General features: G+C 37.9%; 1 protein-coding gene across 8 annotated transcripts in view; it reads right to left on the bottom strand.

Annotated features, from left to right (window-relative positions):
- The window catches only part of sdk (sidekick cell adhesion molecule), a 119,506-nt gene extending 99,906 nt beyond the window's left edge, over positions 1–19,600 (bottom strand). For 2 of the 8 annotated variants that reach the window (XM_032439939.2, XM_070211204.1), the window contains exons 1-2: positions 19,233–19,600; positions 17,972–18,390 (exon numbers count right to left, since the gene is read on the bottom strand). In XM_032439939.2, the coding sequence (XP_032295830.1) occupies positions 17,972–18,191 (220 nt within the window). In that variant the 5' untranslated portion in view covers positions 18,192–18,390; positions 19,233–19,600. The remainder of the gene's footprint in view (positions 1–17,971; positions 18,391–19,232) is intronic. The other 6 variants (XM_032439942.2, XM_032439944.2, XM_015171086.3 and 3 more) reach the window with 4 other exon arrangements.
- Between the last annotated feature and the right edge of the window lie 2,616 nt (positions 19,601–22,216).

The following is a 22,216-nucleotide window of genomic DNA, read 5'->3' as shown; positions in this document are numbered from 1 at the left end:
TCCGTTCGTTCACAAAGAACTTGTTTTGCATGCGGCACATTCCGATATCAAAAACCGGGCGACAAACTAAAAACATTCCTTGGAAATAACCAAGAGGCTGAAACACTTGCTGCGAACACAACTGGCAACAAACCAAAAAGATTTCCTGCGCGAACCAATTGTAAATACAATTAACTCTAAGGCTTAATACGTTTTATTTTCTTTTTTTTTTTCAAGAATTTTTATTTTGTAAGCGTACAGTTTGAATACGTAATCGTACAGCAACTGCCACAACTCGGGAGAGAGAATCGAGTTGAAAAGAAAAGACACACGAGTTCATCAAATAGATAACTGCAAGTTAAGTCTGGTAGAAGACCTATCGATATCAAAATATTCTACTATAATACCTGGAATTTTTTAAAATTGTTTGTCAAAATTATTGAAGTTGAATAGGTTATAAAATAAATTTAGATATTATTTGAACACATGCATAGTTATCGATTGATTATACAATTTTTATAGTGTTTTTTGGCACTAACCAGCACATAATATAAACCGTCATTAAGCACTGCCCACTAATAAAATTGGCCGATGACCTTGCTGAGATATCTAAGTTTGGCATCAATTAGGACCCAAGCAGCACGCAACGCCTTAATCAAATATAATTGAATTGCTGGTTATGTTTATAATAGAATACTTAAATGATCAAATGCCCTTAATATGCAGAAATATCGATGGCTTACACGATCGCAATATCGATCATTTTGCAGCACTAACAAAAATGTATGTAGAAACCGTTAACAAACACTGGCAACTAATGTAATTGGACCCTGCCCTTACCAAGATATTTAAGCATAGCATCAATTTAGACCCAAGCAGCACGCAACGTCTAAATCAAATGTAATTGAAAATGCCATTCGATGTGTTTATTACAAAATACTTGAATGATCAAATGCCTTTAATAAATATTAAACTAATGTGATTAATATGCCAGCTATGGACAGACGGGTGTCGCTTTGCATAATAAGATGCGCATTTAGCTGGAAAATGGGTAGAGAACGAACCCGTTGAAAACCGTCTAACAAATCATTAATAATTCCAAAACCAATCGAATTGGTTTTTTTTTTGTTTTTTTTATTTTTATTTTTTTGTCCTCTCTGCTGTTCGTTTACATTTCCGTTTCTTGTTTACGGCCAACAGAGCGAAAGCAAAAAGCTGGCTTAAAGCAACGACGCTTGCACTTGGCAACAGTCGACTCAATGAGTCAGTGAGTCGAGTCAGTTGAGGTGGGGGCCAGAGATCAATATGCATGATTCATGCCAATGGCATGGTCCAACATTGAGAGGGCCCAAAAGCAAATGGCAGCTCGTTCTGGCCCACATTATGGCCAACAACAACATTAACATCAACAACAACGACAACGACAACGACAAAAGCGCAACAGCAACAATGGCACAGAGACACCTTTCATTAACTAATCGCCGGGCAACATCCATCATCGATACCACATTGGACACCTGACTGCCAATTGGTCGAGGAGCAAAGAGAGCAGGGTTAGGAGGGTGTGTGGTAATCGGTATGAGAAGTCGTTGATGGGGCTAGGCGAACGCGCAAAGCTTTTGATAGCCGATAAACGATAAGCAACAGCAAAAGCAATGCTCAACACTGGCTCGCACATGACGCTCATTAACTTCCCCCCAAACTTACTATATATACATATTTATATGCTTTCAATATACCCTATCTGAAGTGCAAGCTTATTGCCATATATAATGGGGTATCTATGTATGTATGCACATATGTATATAAATGTGCATACTCACATTCTTCTCTTTTCAGAGAGACAAAATACTTTGGAAAAAGGAATTCTTTAATTACTTTTGTGTTAATAGTCCGATAACTAATAATGATAACTGAAATTTACAGAGAATATAGCTGAGCATGAAATAGATGGAGGTACCAAAAATCAGCACATTTAGTCGTAAGCTGAAGTATTTGTAAATAGTATAAATGATGTTACCAATATTTTAAACAACTGCTGTTAATATATATGTACTATATATAAGCTTGAAGTTGCCTTTGCTCAAATCTCTGCTATTCTTGCTCTTAACATATCGGATTTTAACCCTAACAACTGCTGGTTAAGCATTAAAACCTTCGACTTTTAAGGATTGCCTCTTGTTTATGTAGCTTTAAGTCTCAAGATTTTCCAGCACTTGCTCTCCATCCCAGCTGTACTTGGCTCTTTGTGCTGATCAAGAATATATCTATATAATTTATGGCCTCATCCCACCTACTCAAGCACATTTTTATAACCTTCTCACACCTAGGGTATACGAAAAAAAAGGGCACTGCTCCCCCTCAAGCACAGAGTTCTAAGTCGCTGGCCCAGCGATAAGCTGCAATTGTTTTTGTTATTTTTGTCTGTTTGGGCCATTATGATTATGCATGTGCATGGGCTATTATTATGGCTCCACGCGTATGTGGGTGTGTGTGTGTGTGTGTTTTGGCTGCCAAACAGGTTGGCATTGGCGGCCTTTAGGCGCGTATTTGACACAGAGTAAAGCACAACGCTGGCGGTGGCCAACTGATAAAGCAACCGCCGACTACTAATCGCTATAATAATAAACCAGAGACAACAAACCCTAGGTACCAAAGGATCAAACGACATACCACAATCTACAGCAACAACAACAACAGCAACAACAACAGCAATTGTAAGCAATCGCAATTTTTTTTATACCCTGGCAGAGGTAATTATAATTTTTTCAACAAAAAATGTGTAACACAAAGGTGGAGGACACCAGGTACATAAATATGCTTATATACGGGAAAGTCTGATTTATATCGGACTACTATATAATCTATTTATCCCAACTCAGAGTTACTCTTCTATTCTATAATTTAGCTACATAAGCAATAAGAAATAGATTTGTATGTATAAGAAACTCTTTTAATCCTGATGTCCGCAAGGGTATTTAATGTTCGGTGTACCTCAGATGGCCGTTCTTTCTTGTTTTTCTGCCTGTTTGCTAAGAGCTTAACAAAAAAGTGGAACACGTCGCTTGATTGTGGGGCGGGGGTTCGGGGACTGAATGTGAGTGCATTTTGTTTATTGTATAAAACTTTGAAAGTGTTTTCCACATTTGTTATCAACTTTTAACACATTTTTATGAATTTCAATTTCTTGAGTCATAAATGTAGCAAAGCAGGAACTTAAAAATCTAATAAATATATGTTCATAGAAAAATATTCATAAAAATTCGTAAGAAAAAAAACGAGTGAATTACGTTTAAGTTTTCTTAACCCTAGCTAATCAGAAACTATTTAATAATATTTATATTATACAAGTTTTGTACAATTAAGTGCATAATTAATATTATTTTGTAATATTTGTGTATTTATATTTCTATTTTTATTTAATTTACAAATAATATCTATATTTATATTAATTAATTTTATTAACATATTTACATATATATTTATATTTTGTATATTTAGTTAAAGATTTGTTAATGTACTAACAAAATGGAGGTAGAGCAACAATTTGATGCCAGCCATCGGCTTAAACAAGCAACAAGATTAGAACAATGCCAAAAATATCTATTAAATTGCTTTAGAAAACGGATTTCTAGTACAACTAACTGTTGACCTGGGGCCAAGTGTGGCTCGCAAGTGTGCGCAAGTTTTCTCCAGTGGCGAGACAGAGAAAGGGAGGGGAGAAAGAGAAAGAGAGAGGGAGAGAGAGAGAAAGGCCCATTGCTTTGGCACACTCAATAATTTGTTATTTTTGAATGGCGCGCTTTTTGTAGTATTTTTTGAATTCTTTTTTTTTTTACTCGGTCCGCATTTCAATTAGCATTGTGCCACTTGCAACAAAAAAAAAAAAAAAAAAAAAAAAAAAATCATAAAAAATAGAGAAAAACAAAACAATTAAATGGAAACTCACGAATAAAAATGCAATCAACTCAATTTTTATAGACAATAGCAAAATTTGTTGCTGCCGTTGCGTGGCCTGCGCTGCATTTTGAGCACTCATAAATACATATATATAATATTTTTACTATATTTATTTCTGTTGCTGTACTTAAGCATTGCTCGTTGCTAGTATTAAGCATTTATTAAGCAACTAATGAGCTTACAACACATTCCACCGAGGCAACAACAGCAACAGCAACAACAATGAGAAGTTGAAACTTGGCCACTTTTGTTTATAAAGCCGAATAAATAATAAATATATAAAACAACTACGAAAGGCGACATGCGGAATGCTGAATTCCAACTACCCCTGCTAGCTTGAGTGTGGTCAAGATATCTTGAAGATTCAAATCAATTTCCTCGCAAAACAAGTAAAAGATTCACTAGTCGCACGACTAGGGGACACCCCGAATCTTCTTGCTAGCGGTATATATCAACTGAAAAATAGTTGAAAAGTTTAGTGAGTTTTGCTCTTAAAACCTAAGATATTATCCCAAAAACAGGATATCGATATCGATTTTTATTGATTGCTTGAAAACGGAGCAAGTTATCAAATATCGGAGCAAGCAAAGGGATTATGTTCTAGACTCTTTTAGGCTCTAGGATCGACGAATTCATACATACGGACAGACGAACAGACAGACGGGCATGCAAACTTTCATGAGAAATGATTTATGGTAAAAGGCTCGTCTGTGTAGAACAGACTCCGGGCTGTTTCTGCTGATCAATAATTATTTATACTTTACAGGGTAGATACATATATGAATACATTATCTATGCGATTCACATTTCGTATATATACAGAGTATTATATATATGGTATTGGGTTATATATGATATTATTTACTGACTTTTGAGGGGACTCACTAAACCAATATACCCATTTTCACTTTGTGAACAGATTATATAAAAATTAAGGGAATACAAATTTGTTGTTAAAAATTTGTATGTACATTCACAATACGAAAAAGATTTGTGTGCTGCGCTTTTGCCGCTCCTGTGGCAAGTTGTTGCAATTAATATTCGAAAGAGGCTCTCACAACTCGACACGGACGGCGCCGCCGTTGTCGCTGCTGCTGGTGTTGCTGCATGGCCAAGCAAACTGATTAACTGAGTGACTGACTGTTTGACGGGCTGACTGACTAAGTGACTGTCTGACTGACTGACTGAATGGCTACAAGCCGCTGGGCAACGGCCACTGGCTACGATCAAGGCCAAACAAGAATGCAGCAAACGCCGCCGCGGCATGCCACACTCGCACTGGCTGGTCACCCTGCGTACCTGAGCTTTGCCGTTTACCTTTCAATGCCCATGCTGACACACAGCCTGCACTGAACTGCCAAACGATTGTTCCTATGGCAGTTTACATATATAATATATAGACGTACAACTGCTCATTTGTAAGCAGCATATTGATGCTAGTATATGTTACGTTGAAATGGGATATTTTGATGAACAAAAAGAGAAGAATTTAATTTGCGACCGATCATTCCTATAGCAGCTATATGATATAGTGATTCGATTCGTCAACGATGAGAGCTTCGAGACTGAAGGGCCAGTGAGTTTATACAGAAATAGACAAACTAACAGACATACAGATGTATTTAGCCAAATCGAAGCAGCTGTAGATGCTGATCGAGAATATATATATATATATATACTTTGGGAGGCGTAGAAGCGTTCTACTGCCTGTTGCATGCACTTGGTAAACCTACTTTAACCCATATACAAAAGTGACATTATAAGAACGCATATAAATTCTGTGTGTGTGTGTGTGTGTGTGTTCTGTGTGTGTGTGTGTGTGTTCTGTGTGTGTTCTGTGTGTGTGCTGTGTGTGTGTTCTGTGTGTGTGCTGTGTGTGTGCTGTGTGTTTGTATCAGTGCGTGCTTTGTGTGTGTGTGTGCTGTGTGTGTGCTGTGTGTGTGCTGTGTGTGTGCTGTGTGTGTGCTGTGTGTTTGTATCAGTGCGTGCTTTGTGTGTGTGTGTACCTTGTGTGCTTCGTATTTCAGGTGCAAATTGACGCAGTCAGAGTCCAAGCCCTAACTGCCATGTTGGTGTGTGTGTTTTTGTGTGTGTGTGTGTGTGTGTGTGTTGGTGCAGCGACATTTCCACGGCCTCCGCTGCAGCGACGGTCATTAGACATTTCCGGCCATTGACTACCCAGTGGAAACGCGGTTGCCAAACAAATGAATAGAATATTGCTTCTAACTGAAAATCACGTTTCAATTTTGCATAATCGGTAAAAAACAGAAAACAAAAACAAAGGCAAAATGAAAAAAGAAACCAATTTCAAAAATCCACAGCCAAGCAATTAAACTGTAATCAAAACGCTTGTTTTCTCATAAAGCGCTGCCTTGGGCAGCATTAGGTAAGGCGGAAATGCACATATCGCCTAAATATAATTCGATTCCAGCTGAAATTGGGCATACAAAAATAAGTCGTAAGACAGTTATGGCTTGTTTTATTAGCTGCAGCATATAAGAATCAATAGAAAAGCAACGTAAAATTCTGCATATGCATGCCCAAGGCATGTCTGCGGCAGTGCTCTTAGCATGCATGCCGTTGCAACTGGGTAGCGCGCATCATGCCCTGTCGGCATTTGCCATTTTAACTGCTAGCTGCTCCTCTGGCTCTGCCCGTTCGCTCGCCGGCTCGTGCGGCCCGTGTTCCGGGCTGCGGCAAATACTCTGTTGCTTTCAGGTAGACACAGTCGAGAGCGTACCTTGCCTCAACGGGATGGCTTTGCTCTGCTGCTGCATTTACCTCTGACCACTGACAACTGACCGCCGCTCGTTCGGTCACTCACATTGCTTTTGTTTGTCTGCGTCTGGCTCTGCTGCTGCTGCTGCTTCTTCTTTATCGCCTGCATGTGGCGTTATGGTCATATTCGTTAGATAAATGAGCATGCAATGCGCCAACTTGGCTAACTGTTTGGCACTCGCATTCGCGCAATTAGGTTCAAAGCCCCTACTTTTTTTGTCATGCGCCTGTCAAAGTGCTTGTCAGTGGAAAAAAAAACAAGTTCAATTTTGACTAGAAAACAGATTGCCTTAATTCCACACATCGTTTGACCAATAGAAACCAAGAATGTTCAGCCGAACCAAAATATCAGAAACATTCTGGTGTGAAAACCCGTGTTGTTTTTTTTTTAAGAAATGGGCAGCACTTATTCGACTATTTTCAACTCTATCAAAATTGTTAAGTGGAGCCGTGTTTCAAAACATTTTTCAAATCTGTCTGTCAAATATTCAACAGACAACATTAGACAGTTTAACTGCCACACAAAGTGTGGACATAATTGAATTTGACACGTTAAACTGCAGATTCATTAGTTCGTGTCCATCAGTTTGACAGCCCAAATTAAAATAAAACCAATGTTGTATTGCAACCAAACCAAACTATTTCCGATACAAATTCTAACAAAATGAATGAAATGAACACCATTTTTATAGCCCCAACCCATTGAGAGTTGGTAAAAAGGGTGTGCTGTTTTATGCAAATGTATGTAACAGGCAGAAGGAAGCATCTCCTTGATATTCTTGATCAGCTGATCAGCTTCCGAGCTAAAGGCTTAAGCCAAGGTTCTCCTAGTGCCCGCACACTACGAGTGTGTTTCCGATAATCGATAGCTTGTCCCCTTTCCAAGCAATCGATACAAATCGATATCGAAATTCTGTTTCTTGAGCAAATCTCTTGGGTTTTAAAAGTCAGACTTACCAAACTTGACATGGTGCTAGAATTGTTTATATCGCTCAAATGTCTTCTATTTTCTAGCTATAGCACGTGCTGCATTGGGTGTGGTGAGCGTAAGGTTCAGGGTATCCCCAAGTCGGATATTTACCCGCACTCTTATTTGTTTTTGAATTTTTATTGAAAATATTCAATATTTTGATTGCAAAGCATATTTCATAAAAACACATGTAGAAATTATTTGACATTTGATTTACAATTTCTCATAAAAAAATAAATGAAAATAAATTGATGTTTTTTTCTTATTCATCAACATCTTTTTCTTCTGCCTGTGCTGGGCCCATACTGTGAGCAGCACAATGTAAAGGAAATTTTCTAGTTGTCATGGCGAAATCACAGCTTTTGTCAAGCCTTTTGTAAGTGCAAAGCTTAAAATTGATTTATCCCGACACGTTGCTAGCTTCAATAGAGCTATGCATATTGCCATATTGCAGTTTGTTATGCCCGGGACCTGGGATTTATTTATGGCCAGTGCCACGCCTGCTGGCTGGCAGCCTTTTGCTGTTATTTAGATTGCAGCGCCAATGCAAAGTCCTTCAAGGTGTCTGCAGCGGGGGGCCTTGCTACTTCTTCTGTGCGGTGGAGGTGTATGGGTAAGCTCGGCTTGGGGTTGGCAAGTTGGGCAATCATTTGCAGCGCTCGACTAATTTTATTATGCACATATTTTATATTCTTTTACACGCCTTATCAACTTTACATAGACTGAAATCTGAGTACGCGCCTTCTATTACCTGTAGGCGCGCACACAAACACAAACACAAACACATACACACACACACACAGACATACACACACCAACACAAGCAGTTGTTTTTTGTTCATTTTGTTGCAATTCACCTGCAGCTACTCGGACGGCTTGCATATTTTACTTGATAATTTTAAATATTAAATAAGCCCCCCACAAAAACAACAACAAGCGCATCAAAAGCAACGGCAGTTTCAGTGCTTGTGCACGTTGCAAGCTCGCACACACTTCCAAATACACACACACACACATACACCTGCCCAGTCTGTGTTGCAGCCCCCTCTTCAACACCTTGGGGCAGCCAGTTAGCATTTGAAGTTGCTCACTTAGTCGTTTTGTGTGCGCATTCTGACCCATGTCTCGCCAACGCTCACTCTCTCTCTCTCTTTAGCTACCTCCCTCTCTTTCTCTCTACGGCTGCCCCGCGCCCACCAGCCCACCAGCATTTTGTAGACGTTGCAAGTCTTGCGGCTTTCTGCCAACGTGCCGTCGCCGTGTGCTCAGCGACCATCACTTGAGCTTCAACTGCAGCTCGAGTCGCCGCCAGAGACCCACTACAACAACAACAATGATAAAAACAACAAGAATAACAACAACAACAACAAGCGCAACGTTGACGGCATTGTCTCATCTTGTGCTTTGCTGCTTTGGCTGCAATGTCATTTGCCGCCTGCCCCATGCGGCATGTAGCCTATCATTGTGACCACTTTTTTTAGTCCGGGCAACGTTTTAACTACTGTCCCACCTTGCGCCCTGCATCCTGCGCCTTACGCGCACCTTATCCCACTTGGTTTGTTATTGTGTTTTATGATGCCTGGACATATGCTACAATTTATTTTCATTTAGTTTCCATTGCCATTGTTTATATATCCTTAGTATTCTTATTCTTCCCTATTTGCGAGAATTAGCCGCCTCCCTCGTGCTTTTAATTTCTCGCATATTTTAAGCCTTGTCTCGCGGCGACTAAACTGGAAGATTTGTGGACTGTTTTAGCCAAAGTTTAACTTAATTGTGTGGAACGACTGGCAAGAAACACAACAATTTTGTGGAGCATTTGTGTGAAGATGTGTTATATTAGGCGCTTAGTTTTTCGGTTCGAGCAGCGGAATGAAACATATGAAACACATTAAGAGTTTGCTAACAGTTGCGGAACTGCGGAATGGAACATTATAAATTGTAATGCATTTGTATAAATTGGTATGATGTATATTGGCGCTTAACTGTTCGGAGCTGCGGAATGAAACATATGCTTCGATAGCTGTGTGTGTTAGTTAACAGCTTGCTAGCAATTGCGGAACAGCGGAATGGAACATTTTTCAGAAGTGCGTGTCTGGGTTGGTTTACGGCTTGGTAACATATAAATTTAATGCAATTGCCAACATTTAACTCTAAGCAGCTGAAACAAGTGAAATGAAACACATATGTTTTAAATAGATGTTTATCTTAAAGGATATCACAGTAGAATGGAAAATATGCAAGACGTGTCGTTAACAATAATGGATTATTTAAATGTTTCCATGTTACTTAAGTTTAGGTAACTGAAACATGTGGAATGAAACACTTTTTTAATATTTTGAGGCTGAGAATGATTTTTGTTGTAATAGAAATACATTTAAATCCTGTTCATATCAATCGAATAAGAGTAAGCGCTCCTCTATCTCAAACTTTTTTATTTAAAACAATATTGAGGATATGGAAATATGTTCGATTCCATCATTAAAGTATGCGTGCTCAAAAATGGTAACAATTGCAATTTGATAGAGTTGCCACAGTTGATCAATTTTCCCCAACATGCTTTTCATGGGAAACGAATTGGAAATGAATCCGTGAGACGGTGGCAATGAGACGGAATAACGTTTGCGGCTCGAACAAAAATCATCTGCATAAATAAAAAAATATATATTATTGAGCAACTTTCTGATGGCGGCCATTTAAATGAGCAATGGCCACTCTGGCAATTTGCATGCCTCGTGCCGCAACATTTTACACAACACCACAAAAGCCCTGTTGTAATTCGAATTGTTGACCGCCTGCTGATTTTTGGCTATTGGCGCATTGTTTTGTGCGAAAGCACTTTGCATATTTTTGGGGCCCGGAACACTGGGGAACTGGGGATCAAATCGTATAATTGTTACTGTTATTGTTATTGTTGTTATTTATGCTGCCGCTGTTGCTTTTGCTGCTGATGAGGCTACTGATGCTGCATGAAATGTGCAACGCGATTATATTGTCAATAGAAACGCATTAGAATAATGCAAAAAAAAATTGTATAGCGTCGCACTGTGGAACAAATGAGGCGCAACATAAATGAAGGCTGGCAAATTAAAGAGATAAACAGCAATATCGATAACCATAATCGATGTATCGATGGATGCAATCGATCGACTTAAACCGAACATGAACACCGTTGACCATTTAAAGAAACTGGAATTATTTGCGTCCAGTTGTATACTTTTTACTGCAGTTGATCGACTGATCTATTTGAGGTCAATTTTCTGATAAACGCAATGAAATCAGTTTTCACATAGAAAAACTTGGCGATAACAGCAATCAATATCTTGGCACCGAGCACGGCAGTTGCTCGACTGATCTGTTTGCGATCAGTTCAGTATCAGTATCAATCAAATTAATCGATAAGAGCAATCGATAACCCAAAGCGGAATACTGCATTTGCTGCACAGCCGAATTTAGAACACTGTGTTGTCGCATTTTGTGGGTCAATCAATTTGGTGCGTAATAAAACAATCCGCTCAACAATGACCGAAACCGAAATTTGATTTATCTAATGAGCCAAATAAACAAACAACACGACGAGCGCTAAACGAAAGCACAACAAACGCGACTGGGGCTTTAAACATGCATTTGCCATATGCCGGGAGCATTAGGAGTACGAGCTGCCCCTTTATAAACATGCCGCCCAATAAACCAATACAATATTTGCACAAGTCGAACACAGAATATGCAAGCCACAACAAATGCGCTTATGGGCTTAAAAGCCAATGCATTCAAAACTAACAAATGCGACACAGTTTGATAGCCACTTGAACAAAGATGTTGTGGCACACGCACACACATACACACACGCACACGCACGCACACACAGTTGTTGTTGGCGAAAAATGGGATACGTTTTGTGATGTGTCTGTCAGTGAAGAGACAAGGAAAACTTTTCAAATCATGTCACAAACTCTCGACGCACCAAACCTCAGCTGCACAAGTCTGGCAAAGTTCAGATATGGCATAGTCGGAGCTGTATATACACTCAATATATAGAAAATGTTAACAAATAGTTGACATAAAGAAAACAAGAATAGTATATATCCAAATGAGGCGCAAAATTAAAGAAAAATCTTATAATTCCCAAATTGTTTTAGTTGAAATTTAGTGCAACAGCCAAAGTTGCCCAGAAAGGGAGAGGATAAACAGATACAACTAAAGATACATATATTGAAAGTAATTTTTAAAATTAACACAAATAAATAATAATGTGTTACAAAGTACTTGAACCAGAGCTTATAGCCCCTCGTATATTTTAGTTAGGGTGTACACACAACAGAGCTGAAAAACAATCCCAATTTAGGTGCATTAAAGTTTCTCATACATTAAGTAGATCATTAATCAAATATTAAGTTGACCCACACATATCGATTCCTATGGATTGTTCACTTTTTGCCGAACACTACAAGGGTTTACAAGGTGCCAGACACAATGCTACTAACTTTTGCCATGCCACAAAATACAATTTCATAAGACTTCAAAACATTTCTACATACAAGAAAAAAATATTTGAAACGAGTAAGTAGGTATATTTTCAATCAATATATCAAGGATTTAATACCCTTGTATGCAGTTCCTCTTTGCAGATATGTAAGAATAGCGAAGCTCGTAAATGCTGATTTTGACGCAAATCTCTTGAACAACACAATATTTTGACATACAGAAAGCCATCTATAATAATATATAGTATATGCGATATTGATAGGATTTGGTTTCTGAACAAAATACAGTTCTTGTTAGTTCTGTTAGTTCCGATCGATGCATATACCTTTTGTGATTTGCTTTGTTGCCAATTTATTTTATTTACAGGGTATAAGAAGAGAGTAAGCCGCTTACTATTGTTTTCCCACAAACCAACTCGAAGGCAAGAGTACTTTATTATCAATTTGAAGAGCGCGGAAAAAAGTTGTTGAAATTTTGCACAGTTTGCAAAATATTTTGAGCAAAATGTGTGTCAGAAAAAAATGCATATAATTATGCCTTAAGCTTATGAACCCCCTCCCTTCATTCTGTGTAATTTGAGAAGTTGGTAATACCTGTGAGAGAAAACACATTTTGCGACAGAAAAAACACAAAAAACAAAAAGTAAAAGAAACAGAAAACACAAACTATGACAAGGAAAGTGGCAACAAACAACTGCACAAACAAATTTGCGCTGTGGCGACTTTTGTGCGATTTGTGCCGGGTCAGTTACCAAAATGGGGAACAAGAACCCAAGAGTCCCCAAACAGGTGGCCCACAGCCCTCAGAACGCTATTTGGCACGACTTCGGCAACTAGTGTTACAGACTAGACAGGAAACGGGACACTATTTAGCCTGTCTCTGCTCCATCAGCAGTTTTCATGGAGCTCAAAAATAAAAAATAAAACAAAAAACAAAACAATTGCAAGGCCAGCGAAGCGTCAATTGCACTTTGTAAATAATTATTGTGAAATGCTTAAATAAATCGCATACTCGTATTCAACCACATGGCTGTTGAAAAAATAAAATAAAATAAATAAACATTGTACTAGAAATGTTGACGCTGCGTCGGCTTCTCTGGCACTTTTTGAGTTTTCAAGGTGTTCGAAAACTTAAAATATGAGCAAAAATATGTACAAAATGCAGAGCCTACGCTATATGCGACTACAGGGTATTCGTATTGTCTTTTAATAATATGCAAAGACAGCACTAAATGCATTTACAGGGTATTCATGTTGTGACAAATATTTCAAAAATACATATACAAATAATAAATAAATATAAAATCAAATTAAAAGTATAAACAAACTGAATACCCAACGTGCTCTCTAAACAAAAGAGTCTAATAAGACAAATGCATTAAATAGAAATAACCCGGCTTTGCCCGTGTCAAAATTGTCTGTGCAATTCGCGCAGACAAGTAAAATACTTCAGACTAAATAAAAATTGCCACTAAAAACTATCAAAACGTCTTAAACCATAAGGTCTACTCAGATCTTATTCCGGCTATTCACATCGAGCGTTCCTCACACATTCAATCCTAACATTCCCGATGAGGCTCATATAAATGTTCCTCCGTTTTCATTGTCCCACCCCAGTTGCTTAAAGGAACAAAATTTCTGTTTTAATTTATCTGAAAACCAGAAGTATTCGAATTGCTGCTGAGTTTGAATCGGCGAACTGCCGCTAATTAGTTCGACGCACAGAGAAGTAAGCCACAAAAGTGAACTCCACCTAATACTGATTTGATGTATGAAAGTCTGTATTTAAATGGAATGCAATGAACATGAATGCCCGCCTGATTGAAGCCTGCTAAAAGATGCTTCTAGTATTGAAGGAGTTGCAGTTTGAGCTTCTACGGAGCCACTGACTGGTCATTGCCTAGTCGAGCACTATTCATTCATTCAAATGCACAGCCAACCTGCTTCAAGAATAATTTTATAGAGCTTCTCTTTGGCCGTTGAATTTTGCGAACATATTTGCATTCCCCTGGTAAGGTTTCGTGGACAGTTGAGTGTGCATTTCATATTCAAATTATGTACACACTTGCCCTGTTAATTAACTTGTTTGCAATATTTGATGTTTGTGTATTTGTTATTTGCTCCAACTCCCTATCACATACATATTCATATTGTGTGCATGTGTGTGTGTATGCTTATATGCTGAAAATCTGACTAAATGTAGTTATTTAACTGATTTTATTATACGATGCTTGGGTTTTGATGAGGCAATTACAGGGCATTAATTCGTAATAATATGTTTTTTGCACATCGGCGGGCTCTTAAGTGAATCGGAAATGATTTTAGCCGTAAATAGTTCAATTGTCACAAACATTTTAAAATTGCAATGAAATTAAATAGAATATTAGAATACAATAAAGAAAATTGCTTCATTTCCAGTGGTTGCACTGGAAAAGATAAAAAGGGTTAATGTATATAAACTGTACAAGAAAGAGATTATATATTGAATGCATGAAAGTTTTGCCAAATCGAAGAAAACGTTATGGAATAGATCAGGAATGCTTTGGAATGGAACGACCAAGTTGTCAATAGTCGTCTCAGTGCTTCCTATAAAATTCAAGCTATTGTTAAACAAAGTTAGGAATAAAACATCGAATGCACAAAAGCTTTTCACTTGAAAGGAAACTTATTGAAAAACTAAAGGAATGGTATGGAATGGAACGACAATTGCATATTGACTGCAAGCTAGTTTTAAACAAAGAATGGTATGTCGTGAAACAGAACATGAAACAGAAATGTTAAAGAATACAAAAGAAATAACAGGAAATGGAACAAACAATTAGTGAATGGTTGAATTGGATCACAGCTATAAAGTGGAATGGTGCATTATGACTGAGACGACTTGAAATGAAACAAACGAGAGGGAAAAATAAGAAAAAAAAAACATATGACAAGCAAGACATGGAATAAAATGGAAGCGAAATAATAAAGAATTATTTACATTTGTATTAAATGCACAACAAAATTCTTTCAGTTGGTATTCCGTGCATGGAATGCACGGAATCAACCAAAGAATAATAAAGAAAATTACATTAAATGCAATGATATGTCAATTAATAAAATGAAAAAATAACGAATGACAACGTGAACTTTGATTAATTCATGATAAATTATTTAATTGCAGGTATATCAATTCGGTGCTTCCGAGATGCAACAATAATAAACGAATGTGGAATGTTTGCTTTATCAGGTGAAACAATTTTTGTAATTAAATTTAACTCGAGACTTTTCACTTCAAATGAAAATAACTCAGAGCGAGCAACAAATATGTCGAAATGAAAATAAATGAATCAAACAATTTATTGTACACTAATTATTAACAATTATTAATAACTATTATTGTATTGTGCACTAAATGCACAAAAGTTATGGATTAAATGCAACAACACGGCCCATGGGATCAATTATTCTATAATCGAAGTTAACAAATTTGTGGAAAACTTAGTTGACAGCACTTAATTAGCCAGGCGTAAGCCCAACGAATTACAGTTAGGCCCGCAAGTAATTGAACAGCTGCAACTTGCTCAACAATTCCCAATTTAAAAGTTACTAATTAAAAGTTCTCACACAAAAGTTATTTCCACTTGGTTTAGGCATTTGTTTAAAATTCGACTATTGTTCAGCAGCTGACAGAAAGCTCACTGATATGTGATGAGACATTCGTAAGGAATTTCCGAGTACAATTACTTTGTATACCCTGTAAGACTTGCCATGGGCTTTAAAGGGAGCTAAACAATTGGCAAAATTGCAGGTAACAGGCAGAAGGAAAGATTGCCAATCCCATCAGACGAGGTCGTTTAAGTGAACTAACTAGCTGACTAACTAATTTCTGAGCATAATTACATTTTATACCCTGTAAGCCTTCGAATTACAAGAGGTATGAAGTAGGAAATACAATTATTTACAATCAGACTAGATCTTGAAGGTAATCTTTCTGTCGGACACGGAGACTGTTATAACTAGAACGTAGTTCTCTTTTTATGTTTTGCAATTTCTACATTCATTTTTTATTTGTATGCCTTATGCTTATAAAGTATAACCCGTTCAGGATTATCTCATTTTGATATAAATTTCCTGATTAACCTTAAAATTAGCCGTTTTTTAGATCAATATTCTTTAATTTTCGGAGAATAAGCTTTTACAAACTTTTAATTCAAGGAGAATTTTGAACTTTGAATCTTCCCGATTATCTACCACGAACTATCTTGATACCCGAACCTGACGAAAATTAAAGGTTTGAACCGCAATCTTGGTAAAAAGAAGCGAAATGCTAGCGAGCGTCACGAAACGAATCTTCAGGCAGGCAGTCAGATCAAGCCGTGAACCGTGAACCAGCGACAACTTTCTTGTTTTTTTCAACCCAGTTTTAATTTATATATACTGCCTATTTTCAAGTTTCAAATAGCATACATAATTTTGAGTTATTAATCTCTCTTATTTCCCTTCAATTGTACTTTATTTAAAGAATGAAATTGAAATAAACTCATTAAGAAAAAACTTGCAAATTCTGGATTTCTTTTTTTTTCGATATTTGGAAACTCGCTCATTTTTATTGAACATTATTTGAGTCATTTAAGTACAATTGAATAAAAGCTAAGCTTTACTCAATTCTTCTCTTCTGCTTCTTGTCGGGCATATTCGCTATCTGCCTGTGTGCTTCCCCTTCTTCTGCTCCATTTGCCACTTTGCCTGTTTATTCGGTTGCACATTTCATCTTAGAAATCGTATTTTTGATGTGGACTCGTCTAACTTTTGTGCTGTTTTTGCAGTTATTTACAAAGTCAATACACACACACACAAAGACACTTTGAATTGTCGTTTTCTGTTTCTGGATTCTGTGAAAATATCAGCGACAAAGTGTTAAATACACATTTTTGTCATCAAACTCTTTGCCACCGAGCGCTACAGTGAATGCTGACTAGAGTGAACACTATTCTGATATTCTAACTCAAATCAAATGAAATATATTGTAAGAATTCGTACACCAAAAACTCAATTGTGCCTTTAGTTTTTTTTTTCAAAAATACCAAATAATATTAAATTTAAGCGATTTGTTTTATAAGTAATAATAATTAATAAGCTCTACAGAGTTTCGTGGCGCTTTAAAAATATTACTAAATTATATCCAATAACAGGAATATACAGGGTTTTATCTCCTGAATGGAGCTAACCTGAATATATTACACGTTTCCATCAACGGCAACTATTTACTGCCATTCTATTGTAGCTTTAAGAGTTTGATACTTTTCAACCCTTTCAAGCTTCAATATTGATCTATACAATATCGTTAACGTTTTTATCGATAGTTCACTGTATTTGAAGCTCATTGGCACTGTTGTAAATCAAGAGTGTGTGTGGTTTTGAGTTTTTGGGGTCACTTTGACTTAATTTTATAACAGCAACAACAACAACAACAACCGCGCAATCAGTATTGCTGATCGAGAATGCGTTGGGCTAGTACCAAAACTCTAGCTACTCCCACAGCTACTACTAATTGTGCTCCTCTTTCGCCTACAGAATGTCGCCCTGTTTTGCCTAATTTCCTGCTACGCTTTGAACCACCAACAAATTCCCACGGGCTGTTTGTTTTGTACATGTTTTTGAGACACACACAAAATACCAAAAACGAAGGAGAAAAAAATAAAACGAAAAGAAAAAATAAAACAACAACAAGAGAGGCAGAATATAAGTGGAAGAAGATATGTATGCATGCATTGGGCAAGGGGCGGGGTAGGGGCAACGTGCAGAAGACAGAACTTACCCGCGTAACATGAGCAGCTGTCCAAGCTAAATGCGGCTATGCCGAGCAGTAGCAGCAGCAGCGGCAATAGCAGAGGCGGCGACGTCGATAGCGGCAGCATTTTGAGCCAAGCTGCTGCTGGCGACGTTGTTGTTGGTTTTTTGATTCTTCGTTTTGCTGCGGCTGCTGCTGGTTTTTTGTTGACGCGCCGCAGCGACGACGCCAACGATCGTTGCTGCATTTGCGCCAGTTGTTGTTGTTGTTGTTTTGTAGCCTCTTTTACTTTATTCTGCGGCGTTGCTTGGCTTGTTCAATTTATAGCGTTTTTAGTTGAATTTTTATTCAGTTTGTTTTTCGGCTTTTCTTCGTTGTTCTCCCTTTCAATAGTTTCAATTTCTATTTATTGACCATTGCCGCAAACATTTTTTTTTTTTTGGTAGCTACAATGGATAACAACAAGCAGAACGTGTAAGCTTAAGAGGCGGGCACATACAAGCACACACACACACACACACAGAGAGAGAGAGACACATACACTCACGCATACAAAGAAACAGAAACAGTAGAAAATGATGAGCAACAGAACACAAACTTAAACAAATGGTAACGTCACTTTAATCTACCATTGCGCTTTGTGCTGTCCATTCGCACCAAAATCCACTCACTCGCTTACACACATGCACACCTGCCGCAGGTAGAAACGCGAGCAAAAGAGAGCGAGCGCATGTGAGAGGCCATGGCACGATCAGCGCGCCAAGCCAAAGCCACAGCCAGCAGCGCAGTCAGCGTTTGTTTAATGGGAATTCTTCTTCTTCTTCTGCTGCTGCTGCTGCTGCTGCTTTATATGCTGCTACTGCTGTTGTGTTGTGGCTCTTTGTTGAACCCTTTTCTTTTGGCTCTGATGTCGACTGGTTGGCTGCAAGAACCCGTTTTTACTTGCAATTCTTTCCTTTTAAGCTTGCTCGCTCCCACAAACAGGCACACACACAATCAAGCACACAACAACTATGCACACTTATGCAAAATGCATATCTGAATGTAAATATATGTTTGTATGTATGTATATCAGTTGTTAATAAAATTATTAACATTTGTTTTCTTATCGGCACGTTTTATATTGCGTTTATTGCACATGCATTTCCATTTCATACAAAAATTCAGGCACGCAGAAACAAACACTCGATAAACAGAAAAAAAAACCAACAAAAATATTGAAAGATCATTGCGCGCTGCCCGCTGCCGATCGACGCGCAAGCAGCAAAGACACACACATAAGACATACAACGTTTTTTACCAGCTACGCTTTGACTTTGCTTTCTCACGAACTACGACTACGCGAGCGACGACGGCGACGGCTATAACAGCGACGACGACGACGAGACACACACGGCAATCACTACCGTCCGGAACGCGCGCACAAAACAAACTGAAATCGCTCCCAGAAACATAACAAATGCAGCAACGCCAAGAGCTGTTGAGTGGATTTCGATAACAGAAAACTGTTACGATTGCTATGTTAACTTCAGTTGCCCAATGTTTATGCTCAACTTAACTGCGGTGTCACTGTCAGGCAGCACTCAATGTTAATGCTAACTCAAAATGGCACTGTTAGCATGCAAAGGCACAGTGGCTCACAATTTTCAATTCTCTTTCACAGTTATTCAATCGAACAACTATGAGCAAGTTTTAACATTACAGATTTTAACGTAATAATTAATTAGAATAAATTGAAGAATACGAATCTCTCTCTCTTTTAATCCTTTATTCTGTCATAGTTCTCGTGAAGTTCTCTAGGAGAATTCATATATTATGAAATCAAAGTTAAGCTAAGCGTATCACAGACAACAATTCTCATACCACTGTCGCGCAACAGATGCTGTCTGCTCAGTGCATTTAACTCAGAATGCCACTCAAAGTAACTTCACTCGCGGAAAGCGCTCAAGTCAGCCGCGGTTAAATTCAAAAGGTGTGCTAGGTGCAAATGCGAAATGCATGTAAACCCAAAAATGAAATTAAACGCAAATAATAAATGAAATTTGCGTATTTTGGAACTCTTTCTGGCGCATTTATGAAAAATAAGAATAAAAAAAAATAGAAGGGAATTTTGATTGTAGTCGGGAAAACGCGACATTTACGAATTTTATTTTGTTGTAAATTTGAGCCAATTAGTTGGTACCAAATAAGTTTTAATTAATTGCATTTGCATTTGTCGTTTTATTGCTTTCTTCGAGTTCTAAAACTAAAGGACATTTTAATGTTTTTTTTTTTTTTTTTTTTTTTTGATGCTTCCACAAAATTTTTCATTGCGATTTCTAGATGTAAAAACAAATACAACAATATGAGTTCTTTGTTCGCGTGTGTGTGTGTGTGTGCATTCATTTCAAAATGCACTTAAAAATTGCTGTCACATGTGCGTGTGCGTGCGTGTGTGTGTGTGAGTGTGCCCGCGGCTTTCGCTAGAGGTCAGGTCAACTTCGTCGCCTGCCAATTAAAACTTTTTATGCGCTGCGGCGGCGACACACAGACACCGCACACATATTCGTATAAAAAAAAACTGTGCGTGTGAGTGTGTGTGTGTGTGTGTGTGTATATGTGTATTTCGTGGCGCGCTCCAAGTAACTTTATTAATGCGATTTCAGTTAATTAACAACACAATTACACAAACACACACACACACACACACACACACACGCGCACGCACTCGCTGCTTAAAAAAAAATCGGCAAATAAGATAGACCGCGACGGGGGTAAGAGAGAGCGAGCTGGCGACGTGTTGTCGCAAAAGAGTTGGCGCTAGTTTTCGGCTGATCAAAATGCATTTTCTGTCAAAAATACGTTCACACTTGCACCAATGCAAGCAGAAGCACAAGTAGATAACATTGATGTATTTGGCATTCACATAAGCAGTGTAAGCATCCGGCTTGAGTTCGCACTCAATGCGTGGCCCACCCCAATCATAACAGAGCAAAGCAAACGGCAACACAGCAACGCCAGCCACTCGGCCGCCTAACGGTTCCCACGCATCGCTTTTGTTTTGAGTTCGTTTTTTGTCCTCGCGCAACAAGTTGGCAACGACAGCGTCTCTGTGTGTGTGTGTGTGTGTGTGTGTGTGTTTGCGCGCTTAGACGAGCAATATCAAAAATACAGGCTTGAAAAGTTAGCAAACAAAGTGTTGCCTACCTTTGGGAGCGTTGCGAAATTAACGAGTTTCGCTCAAAGCGTACACTGAAACGGTCGTCTTATCTATATTTCTGGAAGAAACAGACAGAAACAGACAGTTTGAGTCTGAGCGAAGAGTTTGAATGAAGGCAATCTGTTACTGGCATACGTGCACGCAAAGAATAAACGAAACTATATTGCATTGGCTCTTTCAAAGCACAGGAAATTCGAGCAAACAAAAAAAAAAAAAAAAAAAAAAAACAAAACAAAAACGACAAATGAAAAAAAAAAAAAAAAAAAGAAATGATTATCTTCTGTTGACCAGGCTCGTCTGGCTTTTTGTCTCTGGCACACTGGGCATCAGATATAGCAAAATTGGGCGAGACAGGAAACCTGCTGGGTTAGCTCTCAACTACCTTAAAATGGTCAATTTGATACCGTATTATGATCATATTTTTATTATTACTATCAATTTTTATTTCATTATTATTATCATTAAAATGATGGCATACTTTTAAAGACTCTGAATCAAACTTTTTTTTAATAGCAATAAGTGCTTCATCTATCCATACCTGAATAATCGAGAAATGCAGTATTATTATTGTTGTTATTGTTATTTAATAATATTCTTTTTATATTTTAAGCGCTGTTTTCTTCAACTTTTCATGTTGATCCCATCGCAAATTACGGTATGTTTTAAGAGTATTCTAACATCTTCGTCGTAATATTATCTTCCAGGCAATACTCGATCGAAACTATTTTCTAATAATCAGACAAAATATATCGCAAATGTATCTTCCAGGCGATACCAGTTTCCTTTTGAGCTTTACAACTTTAACTCAGTCGAAACAGTTTTGTAAGCACGAACTAAATATATTTGCAACTATCGTAAACGTATCTTCCAGCCGATACATATTCCCCTTCCAGCGATATTACTTTATTCCGGCCGAAACTTGTATCGTGAAACTCTTAACAATCGCGGCTCGATAGCGTGATATACCACATGTATCGGAAGATGGGCATGCAGTAGAGCTAATTTCTGATCCTATATTGATGTTTCCTCTTTCACTTGATAGCTCCAATTATTCCGGAATAATAATCTATATG

Source organism: Drosophila virilis, chromosome X (genome assembly GCF_030788295.1).
Source record: "Drosophila virilis strain 15010-1051.87 chromosome X, Dvir_AGI_RSII-ME, whole genome shotgun sequence".
Taxonomy (NCBI): domain Eukaryota; kingdom Metazoa; phylum Arthropoda; class Insecta; order Diptera; family Drosophilidae; genus Drosophila; species Drosophila virilis.
This window is presented reverse-complemented; position numbering and strand designations above follow the sequence as displayed.